Consider the following 22,649-nt stretch of genomic DNA (forward strand, 5'->3'; position numbering starts at 1 on the left):
AGACTTCCCCCTTAAAAATGTTAAATTAATTCATATTTATTGGTCACACTATATTTTCAATTGGAAATATGAAGTCGCCTTGGTAACGAGACAAAGCGAAACAATATATTCGATGTATACATGACAGTTTGGTTCCTCTGAGTTTATAACCTGTGCCTTTTTAAATATAGTCAACATTAACGATTTATAAATTACATTTTAACCTTATTTTCAAAATTTCTTCAAAAATGAAATTATTTGACCATAAATGTGAAATCTCTTTTTCGGAAACTAGTTTACAAGATCAGGAAAAGTCATGTTTATTTAGTTCAAAAAAAATGAAAGCTTTAACGACAATATACAAAAACCATCCTAAATGTAAAATTTCTGCTATTAGTTTATCTTCAATTGAAAGAGAAAAAAAGAGACAAATTGAATCAAAACATTGGTGGATTATTCATCCTTACAGTAAAACAAGGTTAATAAAAGTTTTTGAATTCTGAAAATATTTTCTTACTAAATTAGTAAAAGGAAGTGTTAATCCATAATTATTTTAAATACGATTGTCAGACTTTAATTGGAAATTTTTTAGAGCAGTTTTTCTGCTAATTTTCAACAAAATAATTATACCTATAAATGTTTATTTTAAATTAATTATTAATTTGAAGTTAATCATCGTAAATTAAACTTTTTAGTTAAACATTTAATTTTTAATGGTTTCGTAAATCTTTATTATTTTTTACAGAGATGTTATTTAATAGATAAAGCACAACATTATTATTGTAATTAAATATTCCAGTTCTCCTTATTTCTCATTTAAAATTTTTTTAATTAATTTTACATGTTTTTAAGTAAATTATCAGTTTTCCACTAATTTACAATTTTTAAAAACATTTACAAGATCTAGAATATATGGATGATTAATTTTGAAATGTGATTTTGCTGTCTTGTCTAAAAAATTCGAATCCAAATTACTATATCAAACTTTTGTCAGTTTGTTAATTTTATTTATTATTCATTTTGTTTAAATTTTTTTAGCCACCAGAAATACTCTGAAAAAATTTGCCAAAAAAATTACTTGCAAAATGTCACTGGTGTCCCATTTCCGCGAATGTGAAATAACATATTTTGCATATCAATAAAAATTAGTATTTCTTAAGTGTGTTAATATCGAAAAATTTTTTTTTAATACAAAAATTTATGTGTAACCGGGACTATTCTGGTACACCAGGGGTTATAATGGTACAAGCTAGTTTTAAATTTGTAAAATATTCATTTAAAAATATTAAATTTAACACCTAACTGTAATTGAGGGTCCCGATCAAATAACTTGACCGACGCTCGGACGAACGCTCTAATGGTAGTCGGGTAGCAGTGAGCCGCCCACAAGCTGTCACTGCTACTTAACTGGTAATAGAGCGTTCGTCCGAGCGTTGGTCGAGTTATTTGATCGGGACCCTCAATTGTAGAGTGAAATTTTGGCAACAATGTAACTGTAAAATTTTTAGCAATCCGAAAAAATTTATAAAAATAAATAAATTTTGTTGAAATTGTCAAGTTTTGTGAAAATCTATACCAATAATAAAATTCACGAAAGTTAGGGTCAAAAATATTGAAGGTACATCTTTAAAATTTTGTTATGAGAATATATAGTCGATGGGCTAACTTTTTATTAATTATTTTAAAAGAAAAGTGTCTAAAACTATAAATCCAGTATTTGCAGACTCTATTCTGGTACAACCGGTACAACATTAAAAATAATTATTTTAGGAAAATTCATTTCTAAATAAGTAAAATGAACGCCTGTAATAATATATTTTGTATATTATGCGAAAGAAGGCAACTATTTTGTCGAACGGCAGTCCATATGACAAAATGATATGTACGTGAAGTTAGCACTCTCAGTATGCAATGTAATTATTTACTAGTGCTATGGTTAGGTGGTCGTTTAGTGCTTCTTTTGAAATTTGTCAGTGAAAAATAAAAAAACTATATAATCAGTTGGGGTAAATAAAAAAAGATTTGCAAAGTTTCACCAATTATATAAGGTTTTTTCTTTTAAAACGCAATACTTTTGGTTTTTTGTGTATTGAGTTATTATTTAACTTCCGTGGAACAATTTTATGGGGTAGTAGAATCATAATTCCGTTGCAATCTTCACAGATGGATCCTACAATAATCAAAATGACTCTGCAGGTTCAAGCTATTATGTTCCATCATCGGGTTACAAGTATGGTTCACGTTTGATAGGGTGCTTTTCCTCTCTATCGGCTGAAATCATGGCCATATTTATGGCAGTAAAACACAGTAACTTGAAAATGCTGAAAATACCCGTGATTTGTACCGACTCATTGGGTGCACTTATATCAATAAGAGATAGTTTTATCAACTTTGCTTCAGATCTAATTTTACACGATATAGCTAAACTAACTTCAATAATCAGCAATCGCAGAGACAGTATTTTGTTCATTTGGATTCCTGCCCACGTTGGAATTAAAGGTTACGAAAGGGTGGACCAGCTTGCGGTCCTCTCTTCCTCTCTAAAAATTGAAAGAATTGGATTAAATCGTGTTGACCTCGGAACGACTATTCGTCCCCTTCTGGACGAAGTGGGGCAGCTAGTTAAAAAGAATTATACTTCTCATTGTAATTTGGACTGGCCTTATTTCAACCTTGACAAATGCACACAAAAGTACTTTAGATTTGTAAACCATAAAACGAGTAGACCATGGTTAGGAGGATTTGATCTACCTAGACAATACATCAACCTTATAACGCGTCTAAAATCGGGCCATCTCTACGTTAGCACACTATTCGAAAGATTTCATTGAACATTTCTTCCCAATGCAAATGTGGGAAAGCAAACAGCTCAATTTCTCACTATATGAGAGGATGCGAACTGTTCGCCGAGGGCCGACTGGCTCTATTTAGATTTTTCTAGAGAAGATTCGGTTCAGCAAGAAATCCTAAGGAAACTCTAGAATACTTGATACTCCATCCCGATATGGAAATCGCCCATGAACTGGGAAATTTTTTTTGCAATGAAAGCAATTATATTTAAACTTATATCACAGAGTAATTCGCCAAATATACAACTTTAACCGGCGTATAGTTTAGGCTATACTTATAAATATCAGTGGTGTAAATTTTAGGATATATGACGGAGTCTTATCCATATGTGAATTAAGGTGGCCCAACAAAAAGTCATGCTGCCGCCCGGTACAATTGTTCCAATTGGAAAAAAGGGACCCCAAATTTTTATTTTAAAATCAGTTAATATTTAATGGTGCCACCAAGCCCTTGAAGTTTCCCATGTATTTTATGTGGGAAAAGCTGCTTTTTCGTAAAAATGCAATAATTTCGTTAAAACTTAATATTTTTTAATCGGCCAACGATATTTCTCTTCAAGAGTGTTCAAATTATGAAATTTTAATAATTATTAAAAAAAAATTAAATTAACTATTTTTTACAAGGCAGCAAAAAACCCCATAAATGCAAAAAAGGTAAAATACATGTTTGAAAGTGGTTATTGTTATTTATTAATCTTTTAAACATAAACTTATGAACTTGGAGTTTTCTCTCAATTTTACAATTTTCGTAGCCGGATGCGGTTATTAGTGATTAAAAATTCTCCAAGCGGAGGAGAAATATTTGTTTAAACAAATTATTGTTTTTATTTATTTATTATTTAAAATAACACTTAAAAAGAACCTATAACCAGGGTGGTCCCCAGCTCAAATAAACCAGAACGAAAAAAATAATGAATATGCAAACCATGGAAAATATGGTCGTTGAGGTGGTCGGATCCCTCAACAACGGCGCTGCTGGGGGTGGGCTTGTTGGCTCCCAAGTATCGGCATCATGCAACAACAAGACTGCAGGACTGGACCTTTAAGGTCTCCAAGTCGCCCAAAGGAAATATCCAGACATCTTTGCTGACATTACAAGCTGTAAATGTTCGGCATCCTCCGAAGGAAGCTAAAAGAGCAAGGATGCTCCAAACAATACCCTTATCTCACAAGTGCAGGGAAATGTTGTTATGCGTGCGGAAGAGACCGGAGGTGGGACAGATGAAAAAGTTCGTCAAAAAGGACGGTGACGGCTTCCAGTTTTCTGTCAATAAAAAAAGAGGGCTCTGAAAAAGAAAGCCCAAAAACGAGCAGAGTCCCCCAAGCGCTCTTTAAGGCCTAAGAACACGGAGGCAGTCAGGATTTCGGCGATAGATAAAGATTCTTACGCCGAAATCTTGAAAGTCATGAAAACCTCGGATAAACCGGAAGAAACCGGTACCGAGGTTTTAAAAGTAAGGAGGACCCTTAACAACGAAGTCCTCGTTGTGGTTAAGAAAGGAGGAGAGACCTCCAAGTTCGCCCGGACACTTACCTCGGCTCTGTCTAATAGAGCCGAGGTTAGGGCTCTGGTAAACAAAAAGAGAATCGAGATCGGAGATCTCGATGAGACCACAACCGAGGGGATGTGGCTTCTGCCTTGAGGGGTAAGTTGGAAAAGTCTGACCTGGCTGTGGAGTGTCGACTTTTACCACGCTTTGGAGGAGTGATAATGGCATTAATCCGGCTTTCTGACGCGGATTGTGGTACCTTGCTTAAGTTGGGCAAAATCCACATTGGGTGGATTAATGCCTCCACATAGCACGACTTCTTGCTGGGAGGTTACTGTAATGATATCTGTAGGGTTTATAAGGTTACCGTGTAAGCCTGCAGTAAACTTGAGGACATCTTAAAACTTCCGCCTTACAGTAAGCTTACACAGTAAGGTCGTGGTAAGTTTACATGGTAAGGTTTTTGGTAAGCTTACACGGTAAGATAACGTGTGCGATGCTTCAATGCCGCGTCGCAAACGCGCCTCTTTCAGAAGGAAATCCTTGCACTGGTGGTCAAAAAGGATGTCCTCCTTGCGAAAGGCATGTTTCAGAGCAAGAAGGACATATACCCGTTCTAACAGGGGTTCTACATGAAAGCGAAATCTCAGAGTCGTTGCGATCGTCGCAATCCCACTGCGCCACCTACCTAATGCTTTCCCCTTCTGACGTCACGGAGGGGAGTGCACAGAGTAGATGGGAAGGAGGTGTTACAATGCTCCCAACGACTTTGCGATTTCGCTCCCATGTAGAACCCCTGTAAGGGAGATCCTTTGCTCAAGGAAGCATACAAGGAGGCCAAAAAGAACCTCAGCAAAGAGATCCGCGCGTCGCGACGCCGTAGTTGGAAGGACCTAATCGAGGACGTCGAGAAGGACCTATGGGGTCTGGCTTTTAAAATCGTTACTAAAAAATTAGTAATGAGGCAAAAGACCCCCGGCCTGGACAATCCCGATTGGGTCAGGAAGGTATTAAAAGCCATGTTTCCTCCTGCAGAACCATGACTTAGGAAGGACTGGAGTTCTTGCGAAGTCAAAGAGAAAGAACTCTTTACTCTTGAAGAATTAGAAGCAGCAGGCAAAAGAGTGAAGACAGGCAGGGGGCCTGGAATCGATGGGATAAGCAACAAGATCCTAAAAAGATAATTGTTGCTCCCCCCTGATTTTGCTAGACATCTTCAATCGCTGCCTAGAGAGAGGAGAGTTCTTTCCAGACTGGAAAAGGCAAAAGCCTCCTATATAGTTATTTATATAATTATTTATTTATTTTATTTTTACTTATTCATTTATTATTTATTTTGATCTTTATTGTCTTTTTACAATTTTTTTATGTTTTCTTTAATTGTTTGTCTTTTTACAATTTTATTTATATTTATGTTTTATTTGGTTCTTTTGTCTTTTTACAATTTTTTTGGACATTTTATTTTATATATTGACTTTTAAGTGTTTTACTTTTTCTGGTGTGCTGTTAATTCCCCCTTGATATTGAAAATTTTTTATTATTTTAAAATTATAACGCAGGATGTCCGCAGGACTGGACGAAGTCGCTTTGCGACAGAGAAGGAGCGCTATTCTCGAAGGCAAAAGTCTTCACACGACAGTTCCGAGGATGGATAAAGGGCTCCCAAGAAATGTTGACTGGTTTTAGTGGGTCGGGGCCAGCTTTATTTTGAAAAAAAAACAATAATTTTTTAAACAATTTTTTTAATAAATTTTTTTTAACAAATTTTTCCTTAGTACAAAATATAACCTATATGAAAAATATCGATAAAATCAATTAAAACACTTTTAAACATGTATTTTACATTTTTTTGCATTTATGGAGTTTTTTGCTGCCTTGTAAAAAATAGTTAATTTAATTTTTTTAAATAATTATTAAAACTTCATAATTTAAACACTCCTGAAGAGAAATATCGTTGGCCGATTAAAAAATATTAAGTTTTAACGAAATTATTGCAATTTTACGAAAAAGCAGCTTTTTCCCATATAAAATACACGGAAAACTTCAAGGGCCTGGCGGCACCATTAATTATTAACCAATTAAAAAAAATATAGGGGTCTCTTTTTTTTCATTTGAAACAATTCCAAGGAGCTTAATTATAATTAGGCGTAAAATTTCATTTAAATGTTCAGGAAAGTTTCACACCAAACATTTATTTAATCGGTACATTTAAATCTTTACACAATTTTCACTAAACATTGCAATTAAATATTCCGAACATATCAAATAAATCTTTAGAAAATCTTTAGGAAAGTTTCGGTGCTGTGGGGGGTGAATACTGTTACAACCCAGTATCAAAAATTTCTTTTATATTATTTTTATCAATACATATATATATATATATATATGTATTGGAGTATTAACAACACATTTGCATTTTTTCCTATAAAGATATAAATATTTTTTAAAGAAATTTCCATCAATCGTTTCGTAGTACTTTTTAATTAATAACAAAAATAAATAATATATTACATAATTAATTATTAAATATTAAATTGATGATAATAATAATAGATTATATATTTTATAAAAAAATAATAATATAAATATAATAAATTTATTAATATTATAATTATTATTTTTACATACTTAAGTATATTAGGTAAATTAATATTTTTTTTATTAAGAGCAATATAATTAACAAAAAAAAATAAATTCAATAGTGAAAATAATTTTATATTGCTTTATTAACGTTTTTTTATTATTAAGAATTTTATATAAGCGCGCTTTTTTCGACCTATAAGAGAGTTGTCGTAGCGCAAGCGCAGTAGCGTTTAGGTAGGGTCATTGGCAACTCTGCGATTGATGTAACTTTTTCGAAAAAAAAATAATATTTATACATGAAAATAACATGTGTGAAGTTAGCACTTTGAAGGTGCGTTCAGATTTCTACAGCCTGTTTGGTCTGCTTGCCTACAGAAGTTCATTGGTTAAATTATTATTAACATTTTAAAGAAAACTTATTTATATACACAGACGTTTCAATAAGACATATTAAAATGGAGCCAACTTTTAAATCAATTATTATATAGATTTCGTAAATGTACATTAAATCTTTAATTTTACACCATTTTAACAATGTTTCTACGTTAATTCGTATTTAATATATCGTAGATGACAGTTAACAAATACTTAAAAAAATCTATTAGAGTGCTAACTTCACACTTGCCATTTTCATGTATAAATATTATTAGGCTGTGTCAGTTCATCGAGATATTTCGAGTGCAAGATATGACGTCAGAGGCCTGCAGGGACAAGAAACAGACGACACAATGTTATTCTTATGGGAAAGAAAATTTGTTTCCACTTTCATCATTTTTATTCATATTTTAAACATAGAAAACGCTTGTTGACATATAATAAAATTAAAATGTGTGTTGATAATTAATTTTGTTATATATTTGATTCAATTGCATTGATATATTCTCTGCATTCGTGATAAAATATAAATTTTGAGGTTATGGGTGTTTGTTTACTAATCACATTTACATTGTAACAACATTATTAAACAATATCCAGTATACACGTTATTAAAAAAGATATAAAATATATATTTTAAAGGGGAATTACCGCAGCAGTAAAAGATTTCAAGTTAGTTTGGTGGTCAAAATTGTTAAAAATAAATAATTTCTAAAAGAAGTTTCTTTAAGTTGCGTAGGTGTTACTGCGCAATTTACAGAGGCGCGAAAATTTAAACTTGTAGATTTAAAACTTTTTTGTTTATAGTTTAACATATTAAATGTTTATATCCTTTATTTATAGCATTTATTAACTAATGAATATTTAATACATGATAGGAAAGATTTATTATGTAGTATTTATTATTTTTATATTGAATTTTTATTTATATACAACTGTACATTGGTTGTTTAAATAATTTTAACCATTAAGAAAAAATATTTTTAGTAATTAAGTACTTTTTTACATAACATATTTATATAAAAATAACTTTAAATAAAATGTTTTTCTAAGAATAGTAATTGAACAATTATGTGCTTTCTGATAAGCCGATACATTTTTTTAAGAAAAACTTAAATGTAGGTATGAGAATATGTACATGTTTTGCACGTTTTATATGTGTTCCAAAACTTTTAAACTTAACAATCTAGAACCTAAATATAAGCTGTCTTAAAAAATATTTATAATACTGCTCGTACAACACCTATTTAAATATCAAATTTATAATATTTTTAATTTTTTCGATATTATTTCTAATCACTTTAATTGTTCTCTAATTGAACTATGTTATCAGTATCAATTTCTTGAATATCAAAATTTTCAACCGCTTTATCTACTGACTTTGTTTAACTTGGACTAGTTTTAGAATTAATACATTCCATTTCAATTGCAATAGTTTCTAATGCTTTTTCTTTTTTTTCTGATTTGGTTACAATTTGTTTACTGGAACCAAGCATGATGCTACATTGCATTGAACGCCAATAAATGATAAATAATTTATGAACATCAAGCAACAAAGCCCCTTTTTAAATTTAATTCTTCAATTCATTGAGACGACTTTCAGATGAGGCACATAACCTATGATGAAAAAAAATAAACAGTACTAAACTTAAAATAAGTATAATAAATTAATTTAAAATTAATGAAAAAATCAAATCCCTGTTCCCTTCATACACAACTGGAGCGCTGGTATCTCCTAACTGCATTTCCTCCCGAGCAATTTTTTTGCAAAGCTGCACCTTCAAAAACCACTTCCCTTCCTAATTTTTTTTAGGCTCACTAAATTTTAATTGGCGTTTTACAATTTCATGCGGTTTTCCGCTGGTATCGTCGGTTTTAATTGCAAAAAATTATTTCTGTAATAAACAGTTTAAATGTGAAAATAAACAATTTATTTAACATCTAAGTAGTGGGACTTGAGAAAAGTGTCCGGAATAAGTAAAAAAAATTTGATCGAGAAACATGATGGGTCGTGAGCACGTTGATAGCGTCTCCGTGTTCTCGTGGTCTGTGGTGTAAGTGAGGGGTCGAATTGAACCTAAAAGGAAAATCAGTGTTTGATGAGGTTCCTGAGTGTGTAGAATCAAAGATAATAATTAATTTTGTTGAATTAAGAGTGTAGTTAAAAAATTCTAATAACGTCGTGGTCACGACAAAGATAGCAGCGTGCAAATCCATTCCTGTTTTGGCGCGTTAGTAGTGCGCAAGTGTGATCAGCTGACGAACTTCAACTTAGTACATTCATAAGTCGTATCAAAACAATCCAAATTTTTTTGGTATCAACGATGATTTGCCACATGGTTCATTGAACAAGCATCTACAAATTCGATACCACCGACTCATTATTATAATGTTTTACCGGACCTGTCATACAATAGTCCGAAGTTTAATGGATTGTCTGGGCCATCATCAGCCAAAGTATGGATTAAGAAAATAGAATCTACTGCCACCCTTCAAATATTTTCTGAAGCCGTTGCGTTCGAGACAGCTCGTAGTCACTTGGTAAAGGCGGCTAAGAACTGGTATTTAGCAAATATAGACGAAATTCGAGATTGGCCAAAATTTCGAAAAGCTTTCGCCAGTACTTTTATGTCAGAAAAGTCGTTAACTGAAAAATTTGAAGAGATGCAATCACGTTGTCACGGACAAAATGAAAGTACTCAAGAGTATTTCTTGAATAAGTCTTTGTAAGACTTTAAAGTTTGAACTCGACGAAATAAAAACTCAATAGCTATTGGACTATGATCTAAAGAATTGAGCACGGCTATTATGAGCAGATCACATTATTACTTGGATAATTTGTAACGTAATATTACTGAATTTGAATCGTTGGAACGAGCAAGGAAACAGTGGAGAAGTACAAACAGAGATAAAACAAAAGGACAAGTTGAGCATCGGAAAACGAATGCAGATCAACGAAGTACAACAGCGTAATCGAATCCTCAAGGGTCGTCACCGTCAACCTCGTCGTCATCATCATCTACGTCATCGAAATCATCAAACAAAGATAGGTATCCTTTAACGCGAGAATGTTATCGTTGTAATGAAAAAGGTCACATTGTTCGCGATTGTCATGTTCAACCTAAATTAGAATGTTTTAATTGTAATGAGATCGGACATATCTCGTTAAAATTGATCTGTTAGCTTTTATTGACTCAGGTAGCTTCGTTTGGCTCATTAAAGAATCAATTGTTTTAATAAATGGATTTCTTTTTACTAAGCATTGTACAAAAATTGAAGGTTTTGGTGGTGGTAATTCAGTGTTAGAAGGTACCCAAGTAGCACGGAATATTGGTTGAATGTCACGGTGATATCAAGTGGGAATATTCCTGTGACATTCAGGCGATATCATAATGTCCGCTTCATGGGGAAATTCCACGGTGATATTCCTGTGACATTCGCGTGATATTCGTATGATATTGAGGGAATATTCACGGGAAATTCATGTAATATTGAGGGGATATCCCAGTGATATTGAGCGGAATATTCCTGTGATATTGAGGGAATATGCCAGTAATATTGATAAGATAATTTAAAAAATTCTAAAAAAAAAAATTTTCAATTTTTTTTTTATTTATTTATTTTTTTATTTAAATATTCTAAACAATCAAAACAAACAACATTTTAGTATTTTATATATAACAGGAATATTCTCTCAATATTACAGGGATATCCACTCAATATTACATGGATTTTACGGGAATATTCCCTCAGTATTATGCAAATATCACGCGAATGTCACAGGAATATCACCGTGCAATGTCCCCATGAAGCGGACATTATGATATCGCCTGAATGTCACAAGAATATTCTCGCTTGATTTCACTTTGACATTCAACCAATATTCCGTGTTACGTGGGTTATCATGGAAAGTTTAATTGTTGAAGGATGTGAGGCAGAAAAAGTGCGTTTTCATGTAGTGAAAAATGACGCTATTAATTATGACCTCATTATTGGTCGCAATTAAACTGATTTACCACAAATTGCATATTATCGTTGTGATGAAAAATTGGAATTTGTAAACAGAAATGTTTTTCCATTTGAATCGTATCCCGAAATTGAATCACGTGAACAACGTTTAGAATCCCCTATTGTATCCGAATCTGTCAAAATTCCAACAGTATCGATTAATTTCATTAACGTAAAAATAAATGATATAGAAACGTGTTTACCGTATGAGAACTCAAGTGAAAAGGAAAAAATACTTGAAAAAGGTGTCGTACTTAATACCGCGATAACTATTAATGAGAGCGTGCCTGAAATTAAACCGAATAAAAAGTCAATAACTATTGATGGTTTTGCGTTAAACAAAGAGCAATTTGACGAGTTGTTGACTCTTCTCAATAATTATAAAATGTGCGTCGCATTAGATATAATTGAATTACGATGTACACATCTCATAGAGATAAACATTGTAGAAAAACCCGGTACAGAATTGACACACGCGAAACCGTATCCTACTAATAATGAAAAAAGAAATATAATTAGAGAAAAACTTGCCGAGTGTAAGAAAAACAAACTGGCCTCTGAAACTATGTCATCTTATGCTAGCCCGTGTATTTTGATATCGAAGTCTGATGGTACCTTTCGATTAGTCATCGATTATCGGAAGTTGAATGCGAACACTGTGAGATTGAACTTTCCATTACCGAATATAGAAGACGGAATAGAGGAATTGAAACTGGTCATTTCGAAAGGGCCATGTTTGGTTTGATGAATGAGCCTTTTTATTTCGCTACATTAATGAAAATTATTTTCAGACCGTACGGTAGTAAATTAGCCTCAACTTTGATGACATTCTGGTACATGCAAAATCGTGGAAGTAGTTGTTAACAAAATTAGAAACGATCTTTAAATTATTAAGAGATGCAGGTTTAACGCTAAACTTAAAAAAATATAAATTCGGAGTTGAGCAGGTTGATTATCTGGGATATTCATTCGGGAAAAATGGACTTATTCCTAGAGCGAATAAAGTTAGAGGAATCAGTGATTTCCAAAGACGGTACATCAAGATCGCAGTTTTCACGGATTAGCCACCTTTTTCCGTCGATTTATTCCCGAATTTGCGAAATTAGCCGCACCTGTTATCGAATTATTTAAAAAAGACGTAAAGTTTAAATGGACCGAAGATCGAGATAACGCGTTTCGCGAAATTAAAAAATTGATAAGCTCTGATCCGACGTTAGCATATTACAATCCCAAAGCTCTCCGTACTGAATTACATACAGACGCCCCTATTGAAAAACCCTGTACAAGATCTAGTACAAGATCTTGTACAATTTCGGCACCAGAATTTGGAACAAGTTCTTGTACGAGAACTTGTACAAGATCTTGTACAAGTAAATATATTTAATATTTGTATACAAGAAAATGTACATTTTCTTGTACATTATCTTGTACAAGTTCATTAAAAAAAATTTTTTTTGAAAAAATTGGAGATTTTAATAACTTATTATTATTATAACCTTTCACTTAAGCATGCCAAAAATTATTGCGCAGCTGTAAAGTCCTAAGAAAACTACTGCGCAGCCTTTAAAGTTTTTAATTTTTATTAAACGAAGACATAAATGAACCTGTACGAGAAAATGTACATGTTCTTGTGCATTTTCTTGTATACAAATATAAATATATTTTTGTACAAGATCTTGCACAATATCGTGTACAAGTTCTAATACAAGAACTTGTTCCAAATTCTGGTGCGGAAATTGTACAAGATCTTGTACATGTTCTTACCAGAACAGGTACAAGTTCAGCTGCTGAACATGTACATTTTCTTGTACAAGATCTTGTACAGGGATTTTCAATAGGAGCGTGTGCTGACGGTTTAGGCGCCATGCTATTTCAAACTGATTCGAAAGGAACATTGTGTCTAGTTTATGCAATTAGCAGAAGAACTTCGGAAACTGAGAGAAATTATTACTCCTCAAAGTTGGTATTAATTGCAATAATTTGGGCAATGGAAAGATTGCAAACCCTTTTGATCGGATTGCATTTTCACGTTATTACGGATTGTCAAGCGTCAGTACACATAAACACGATGAAAACTAAAAATCCGCAGATAGTGCGCTGGCTTAATTCGATTACTGATTTTAACTTTGAAATTCATCATAGATCGGGAGAGCAAATGAAACACGTTGATGCTCTATCTCGCGCGCCTGTTGAAAATCCGGACGAAACGTTAGAGTCGAGTACTGTATATAATGCCTCAGTGTTTGAATATGTAATTGTTATGTATCAGCGTAGTGATGCTTCTTTATCGCGTAAAATAAATATTTTAGAAAAAACGAGAGATTACGTACACGACGAAAAAATGGTGAAATTAATGGTTATCTTCTGCAAAATGGAATTTTATATAAAAGAGTTTAACCGACCTGAATAAAGAATTATACGTAGTGCCTCGCGCGATGAGAAAAACCTTAATTATAAAAAATCATGACTTCTCGAATCATTTTGTGGTAAACAGAACCGTTACGAGAATAAATGAAAATTACTACTTCCCCAAAATGCGAAGCTACGTGCGAAGACACATAGCGTCTTGTGTCGAATGTTTATTCACCAAACATCGGGCAAGTAGGCAGCTAGGCAAGTTGAATCCGATTCCGGTAGGCAGACGACCATTTGAAATTGTACATTTGGATCACTTAGGTGTTTTCGTAACCTCGGCTCGTGGAAATACTTTTATCAATAATATTATTTTATCAATAATAGAAGCAGAAGTTTTACCGCTAACACATTTAAGAAATTTTCTAATTGTCATGGCATAAAAATAACGTTTAATTCGTCGAAACATGCGCCAGCGAACGGACAAGTCGAACGACTTAATCAAACAATTCTGCCGGCTTTGCAAGCGAGTCTTGCTGATTTTGAAGGTCGTCATTGGGATGACAATTTAGTAAAGTTAGAGAGAGACTCCTTTTGAGTCCTTGTATGGATATATCCCTCGTTTTAAAGCAGGACTCGCTAGAGAGCTGACAGAAAAGTCAGAAAGTTATCGAATACTCGATGAAATTCGACATGAAATCAAAACTTAAATTGAACACGAAGAACTTAAAACAAAAGAGCGATATGACCGAAATAGATTGAAAAATGGAAAGTTTAACGTCGGAGATATTATTGTAATAAAAGCGTCTAAAGCTGCGACTGGTAAATCAAAAAATTGCATTATAGAAACAAAGGTCCTCTTGTAATCACGAAAATATTACTGGCAAGAGCATAATGATACATGTCAAGAAAAAACCAAATTTAATAATAGGGAAGTAACACAAATAGCAACCATGTACATAAAAGCAGAAAACAATTAAAGTGATTAGAAATAATATCGAAAAAATTAAAAGATAATAAATTTGATATTTGAATACGTATTGTACGAGCAGTATTATAAATCTTTTTTAAGACAGCTTATATTTAGATTGTTAAGTTTAAAAGTTTTGGAACATATATAAAACGTGCAAAAATGTACGTTAAATTAAAGATTTTATGTCTACGAAAAAGTTTTAAATCTACGAAATCTATTTAATAATTGATTTAAAATTTGGCGCCATTGTAATAGGTATTAAAACGTCTACACATGTGAACAGTGTTTAAAAAAAAATTGTTTAAATGTGAATATTAATTTAGCGAATTACCACTAAACATTAAAAAGTACCACCAAACGATGTCAATAAGAATTTCTCAAAAATATTGAAAGGAGCAGGGTTAATAAGGCCGGTTTTTGGGTTAAGCTCGGATTAAGCTCAATATACCCTCATTCGTTTGTATAAGTGTAACTCATAAGACAATAATAATGTTAGATTTTTTAAATTCTACATTTTGTATTTTGAAATTCTGACATCAGATTTGTAATCAGCGACATCAAAAACCCCAAAGCAACAAATTTGAATGAATGAATGAATTCGATGAATTTTTTATAGTTAGTTAGCCATTGTTACATCTGGTCATTTTTTCCGACTTTATTTTTTTTCTCTATATTTAATTTTTTCCACGTTTCTTATCTTCTTAAGAAAAAACAACATCCGTTTATTTAAAAAATCATGTTATTTCTTTTATTCACCGACTCATAATGTATCTGTTTTTTCTCTTATTTCTTTATTTAAGCAGATAATGAAGCGTGAAACCTTAGTGGTCAACATAAACAGAATGCACTTTTTCCAAAAATCTAAGAAACTGAAACATCCGTAAGCAATAAAATTATAAAATACAACCATAAAAATCTTTTCGGAACTCTACAAGTGCATCCTCTAGATGTCGACCGCTGGGGTCCTTTTCCTTTCATTTTCGTTTTTCTTACGACAGGTCCGAGAGTCCCGGTCGCCAAGATTTCCTTCTGTTTGTAATAAAATTTGTCTAGGTTCCGAAAATATATATTATGCTAAAATTCACACACACACATATAGTATGAATGAATGCATAAAATATTTTAGAAATAATATAAATTTTTAATAACAATTAACTTTAATAATTAATTTCATTATTATTATTATAAAATAATTAAAATGTTATTTTTCAACAATTTATATTAAATTTTAATAAAACCTAGTAATTGTTGAAATTTATAATTAATTATTGTTTAAAATTATTAATATAAGTAAAATTAATAATAAAAATTATAAAAAATATAAAATTAATAAATAAACAATTAAAATTTAATACAATTTAACAATAATTAAATTATATTGATATTTAAGAAGAAATAATTATAAATAATAAAAATTTTAAATAATTACAACTATAATTTGTAGGTTAGGTTAAGTTATTATACAAATTACTTAAAATTAACAATAATAATTATAGAAAATTATAAATAAATTAAATCTAAGAAATGAATTATTCTTAAAAATCGTCGTAGAACCAAAATTCAAAAAAAGTTATGTAAATTAGGTCAAATAATATTGGTTAATAACAAATTATAATAAAAATTATTATTGTTTATAACAAAAAATTAATCTAATTGTAAAAAGATGCAAAATATAAAAGATCTCCAAATTCTAAATTTATTCAAATTTTATATTTTCAAATTCTCAAAAGTTCAGTGAGATTTCTACGATTATTACCGACATATTTTGCATTTTCAGGGAAAATTATCTTTGATAAATAAAAAGTAAGTTTTAAAATTATATTTACTATCTTTACTTTATTTCTTTTTGAAAACTTCTTTCACTTTCTAAAAATCTTTCACAATTTTCTAATTCCAAAGAATACTGCCGTATTAAAGCTGGCGGTTATTCTTTATAATTGTATTATTTTTACCTATGTGATTCCAAATTATTTCAACCTTTAATTCTAAAATTTGTTAACGTCACTTTATATAGTTGTGACTAACAAATTTTACTCCTTATTTTATGTATTCCCTTTATTTTTCAATTATCTATAAGAAAATTCAATAGAGATAAAATAACCAAAATCAATTCCCAAGCTATTAGATGAGAATCCAGGCTTAAAATTGTAATAAAATTTTTATAACTATAATTTTAATATAAAATATAAAAATTAAATTATTATTATTTGTTATAAAAATTTATAAAATATAATTTATGTTACATTACGTAACACCATATTGGATCCGACATTTTGAATTTTTAAAAACTGGCATCAAATTCGTAATCTGCGACCTCAAAAACCCTGTGTAAAAGGTTTCAAGTGAATCTGATAAATTTTTAAAAATGTCATCCGCTATATTGGATCCGACATTTTGAATTTTTAAAAACTAACACCAAATTCATAATCAGCGTCTACAAAAACACCAGTGTAAAATGTTTCATCTGAATCTGATCAATTTTTTAAAATGTCATCCGCCGTATTGGATCCACCATTTTGAATTTTTAAAAACTGACATCAATTTCGTAATCAGCGACCTTAAAAACTATACTATACCAATATCCATTGACAATTACTCATAATTACAAGAATTATGTGGTTTTTTGTACTTGGACAATTATTGTTACTGTGTTTATTTTAGCGCCATTTTGAAATAGAGCGCACGCAAAAAATATCATATATTTTTGCATATTTTTATAGCTCTAATATGCCTACTGTTTTTAGAAAAGTATAGCGGTGCGACCGCCAAAGGAACCTTGAAAATATTGACTTGTAAGCTAAAATGTTCAAAAACCCATGTAAAATTCAATTTTAAAAGTACTTGGTAAATCCAAGTAAAATATTATTTAGGAAAAACTACTTCATGGTCTTATGAGTTACACTTATACAAACGAATGAGGGTATATTGAGCTTAAAACGAGCTTGGCCCAAAAACCGACCTTATTGACCCTCCTCCTTTGAAAATTATGATAAGAAAAAACCATTTAAAGTGCTTACATTTTAATCTGCTAGTCCTGCACCATTATAAATTAGTCCTTCCTCTTCTTCAAAAGTCAAATCATAAATTCACAAAGGACATTCCTCAGCGATGCCGTTAACAACTTGCTTCGCTACTCGGGGTGAGCTTCATTCATTGCCTGTAGCACGGACTGTACATCGAATATCGCTGTAAAAACTTATTCAGCATATTTTTAAATACATAAGCTGACTATTTATGTAAAAAATTCCATTATTTGAACCATCTAATGTGGTTTACCCCCTTAATGAATATGTATTTCTAAAATATTTACAGTATAGGCTAATTTAGATTAGGAACTTTACCTAATTTTACATGTACTTTAAAACTGAAGCATAACTTACTAATTTTACCGGTAAAGTCAAAATTATATCTTAATTTAAATACAAATTACTAATATAGAATTTTAATCAACAGATTTGCTTGGGAAATTTTCATGCTGTTAGTTTACAGTTTTTCGTTTATAATGATTCCTTTTATAAATTGCTTTGTTATTCAAGATTATATGAATATTTACTTCGACAATGTCAATCTTGGATTATATCCTATTTATTGGATCGATATAATATTCAATTGTGTTACTGGATTTTCCTGTAAGAAGAAGAGAAAAATAGAATTACACCAAGGAAAAATTCTCATGTAATTCTTTTGTATAAGTATGATCTAATAAATTATTCACCCATTGTTATTATGTATCTAAAGTCCGAGGTTAAGCGCTTCTGAAAATTATCATAAAAAAGAAATTATTAATTAATTAATTATTATTAATTTAATAATTGATTTATTATTAATTATTATACAAATTATTTTATCTCTTTTTTAAAAATAAATAATAATAAACCTTTTTTAAAAAAAAAAATTTCCTCTTTTTTCTATACCTACCCGATTTTTTAAATTTTCTTATGGCAGAGGATTACATGGAGCCAGAATATCGCCTCCTAAACCGGGGCCTTCAATGATGTCATCTCCCAGTAATAAAAACAAAAATAAAAATGAACCTCAAACTACATCTCCTATCTCAGGAAAAAGATTTCACGACAATACATCCCCCGCGCTTTCTAATAGCGGTGACAGCCCTATAAGTACAAAAACCAAAGCCCCACTAGATTCTTGGACTTCTCTGCCAACTCAATGCCAAGCGTCTCCTCAATCCTACATCTCGGGTATAATTGATCCCTTAACCACACATAAGGATTTCCCCCCTCTTCTTCTAATCTATACGCAAACAAAAACACGAATTTAACCTTAGCCAAACAAATTAAAGATTTAGAACTTTGGTTACAAAACCAAAATAGTTCTTCAAATTAAAATAAAAAAAAAGAAAAGAAGAAGAAAAGTCTTCCTTACAATCTATTATGGATTAATAAATCCTATTCCAATGAAGCCAGATTCGATCCTCATTCAACAGAATCTTTTAAAATTCTAATACCAAAGTAGCACGTAATATTACAGAAATATTAAAATGTCCGCCTCATGGTAATATTACCGGATAATATTACTACACGTTTATTTGAAATACATAAAAATTTCAAAGTTTTTATAATAAAATACAAAAAGATAAGAATTAATCTGTAAAATATTTTTAAGTATTTTTTGAAATTTTTTGTAATATTACCATGAGGCGGACATTTTAATATTACAGTAATATTACGTGCTACTTGGGTAGATCTTCCACTTCTGAAGAAAAACTAAAAAAAGAAAATCGTGCGGCTTTCGCTGAGCATCTTGAGAAACTGGTAAGCGATCCTCTGTGCATCATTGTTGCTAACGACAAAAACCAGATTATTGTCACTTCTTCTTCGTGGCAACTTGCTAACGCTCTCTTAGACAATAGTGTCTTACGTTCTGAGGAATATAAATTATATATCTCCCAATTTTTGGACAGTAGGAAATTCCTAGTTGATAACATCGACACAACCTTATCTCCATTAGAAATCAGCACAAAATTAAGTCCTGACGGCGAGACTCTTAAACAATGTTTCGTATGAATAGGCTGACGAAATTATACTCTATCAGGGCTTCTTGCGACCAGGAACAAACTGAATAAACAGAAACGGCCTCGACTGGAATGGAGTCAAATTCATTAGATCTTTCTAAAGATTCTTTCTCTGCTTCTGCTCCTCCAATCCCTTGTGATAACTTCTATATGAACTCGTTCGTCTCCACTGTCCTAAATCTCAACTCCTCTCCCTCAATATCTCAATAACTACCCGAAACGACTACTTCAAGCCATTTATGAATATAATAGTTTGCACATATTGCAAATTTGATGAATTATTTACTTTGTAATTCTTATTAATATAATTTTGTTAAATTTTAATAATAAATGTTAAACTTCCAATCATTAGAATTTTGTTTTTGAAAGCCTGGTAATTTTTATGCCTCCAGAGTTGAATTAATTTTATCTATATAAAATTTTTCGAAAATAAGCCCCCCCCCTTAAACATATTATATAATTTATATTTAGGGCATTAAAGAAAAAAATGATAAAAACTGGTCTCCTAAATTCGTATTCTACATTAAATATAGAGTTTAAAGTGTCATATTTATGAATCGGTAAATCGTACAGCAATCAATTTTTTTAATTTTACAGAAAATTTTATGTACTGTGACGTGGCATTCTATGCCAGTCACAATATTGTTTTTCTTTTGTTTTTTTTATAGTAGTAGGGAATATTTTTTTGTAAGGGGAATAAGTTCCAGAGTGCGAATCACCTTATTCCTGAAAAATAAATTAAAATTATTATAAATAATATAAAAATGTAAAAATTGAATTAAATGATAATTAAATAAAAATGGTACTGGAACCTGCTAACTCGTCAGATCGTACAAAGGAAAAACAATTATGTTGTTCACATCATGATTGTTTATTTTTTTTACCTTTCATGAAATTTGACCAATTCGAGCGGAGTAATTCTCCGACTAAACAAAATAAGTGGACGTTTCCATATAACAATATGAATTTGATGCTTACCACAAGGGATGTGTTTCCCGGTGTATATATTCGGAAGAGATTCCCGAATATTCAAGAGCACCGGGAAAACGAAAATACATTGGTATAGTCAGCTGTCACAACAATGGGAGCGGCCATTTTGGATAGAGAGCGCTACGATGCGCCGTGGCACGGTAGCGTTCTACTTTACCGTCCGGAATCATGCAAAATATGGACTAGTGATATATTGATTATCGATAAAGAGAAAGTTTTAATAATTACTTTCACCGGGACTCACTTCTAAAAAGAAAGCGCACAAAGAGACGCCGACTAGCGTGACAGGTCAGCCATTTTTAGTCATTCTCATTCTGGAAGTGTAATAGGCAACAAGCCCTTTTTGATAAAATAAAATATAATTGTGTGTAAAAAAAATTAAAACAAATCATGTCAAGACGAGGGTCATTGAGGGGTCGGCGTCATATAGACGGTGAGTCCCGAGTGTATTAATTAAGTTGTCAGCCAGATCGGCATATTATTAAAAACAATTTATTTTGTATAATAAAATTTACTATTGGTATAAAATTTCTTGCATAATAAATCACATGTGGATATTATTCGGCCTTCTGCCGAATACCTTATTAACAAAATTATTCATTAAATTAAAAATTATTATGAAACAAATTAAGTGAAGTGTTTTACTTGTGTCTTTATCCTTTCCCCCCACTCTCCGCGGGTTATTGGTATACTACAATGACGTGCTGAGCCAGCAGGCGAATATTATATTAAATTCAAATAATAATAGAATGGCTTAGTTATTTTCCATAAAAATAACTTGGCGTCTTTATAAAAAAAATAATAAATTAAAAATAAAGTAACGTGAGATAATAAAATTTAAAATTAATAGTTTGGGTGAAATTAGAGTAAAAATAATAGAAAAATGATTAGTCAAGCAAAAATCACGTTATAGTACCTTAATTCACCTTTAACGATATTAATATGAAGTGCCTAACATACTAGCTAATTTCAAAAAACCTTTGAAAAACCATCTTTTTCCATCAATTTTTAACAAAATTAGTATTTTAACATATTTAAATGGATTAATTCTTGCAGAAACTTGTACATGATCTTACACACGATCTTGTTCGAGTACACGAGCACGGACTCGTATAGTGGATTCCATTAAGGCGCTTGTATACCTCACCAATCCCGAGTATACTTCTGTCGTGTACCATTGGAGTAAAAGAAACAAAAGATATTTCCGTCTCTTTTACTCCAATGGTACAAGACGCTAGTATACTCGGAATCGGTGAGGTATACAAGCGCCTTTAGTTGACAAAAATATGAACATGTGCATGTTCTAGTACAAGATCGTTGTTCCAATTCTTTTTACATGTTCACTTGCTGCTCTTGTACATGACCTGGTGAATGAACTTGAACTTTCGTGACATCTTGCTACGAATATTCCTCTACCACTAACTCATGACCATTTAATAGCTGTCCTCAGACGATGTATTCTAGAATCGGGAGCATTCATCCCATCTGGCTCCTCTATCCCGAAGCGAGCTAAACCCCTGTAGTGGAATATGATAATGCGCTGAAATATAGAAGAGAAAACTACAGATGATCTTATAAGAGAGGATTTGCCTCCATTCTTCCTTTCCTAAATCCTGGCTAGAGACACATGTTCTTGTTATAACTAAACCTGGAGAACAGGGATACAGGCCGATAGCCCTTACTTCTGTTTCCTCGAAAATTTTTGAGAAACTTATTCAGCGATGAATGGATCATGAGGTCGAATCACGTCGCCTCATCCCTAGTTTGGCTTTAAAAAAGAGAGGTTGTCTATGGATTGTGTGGCCATATTTGTATCAGATATTCTGAATGGTTTTTCGGAATCGGCTCACACCTTGGCCATATCAATAGACATTAAAGGTGCCTTCAACAGCGTTTGTCCCTCGATCCTGAACAGAATACTTGTTAATCTTGGATTCCAACCTAACATTATAAACTTTATTACATTTATTACTACTAAAAGGCGCATCTCTTTTTCCCATGATGGATCGGATGGAAGG

At 31.6% G+C, this 22,649-nt stretch overlaps 1 protein-coding gene across 1 annotated transcript in view; it reads left to right on the forward strand.

The window, feature by feature from the left end:
- The first annotated feature begins 275 nt into the window (after window positions 1-275).
- LOC127282092 (potassium/sodium hyperpolarization-activated cyclic nucleotide-gated channel 2-like) overlaps window positions 276-22,649 on the forward strand; it is a 70,633-nt gene continuing 48,259 nt past the window's right edge. The window contains exons 1-2 of the mRNA XM_051306175.1: window positions 276-457; window positions 18,063-18,284. Of these exons, the coding sequence (XP_051162132.1) occupies window positions 318-457; window positions 18,063-18,284 (362 nt within the window). The 5' untranslated portion in view covers window positions 276-317. The remainder of the gene's footprint in view (window positions 458-18,062; window positions 18,285-22,649) is intronic.

Source organism: Leptopilina boulardi, unplaced genomic scaffold (genome assembly GCF_019393585.1).
Source record: "Leptopilina boulardi isolate dan_hultmark-lab unplaced genomic scaffold, ZJU_Lbou_2.1 LbouV2_280, whole genome shotgun sequence".
NCBI classification, from domain to species: domain Eukaryota; kingdom Metazoa; phylum Arthropoda; class Insecta; order Hymenoptera; family Figitidae; genus Leptopilina; species Leptopilina boulardi.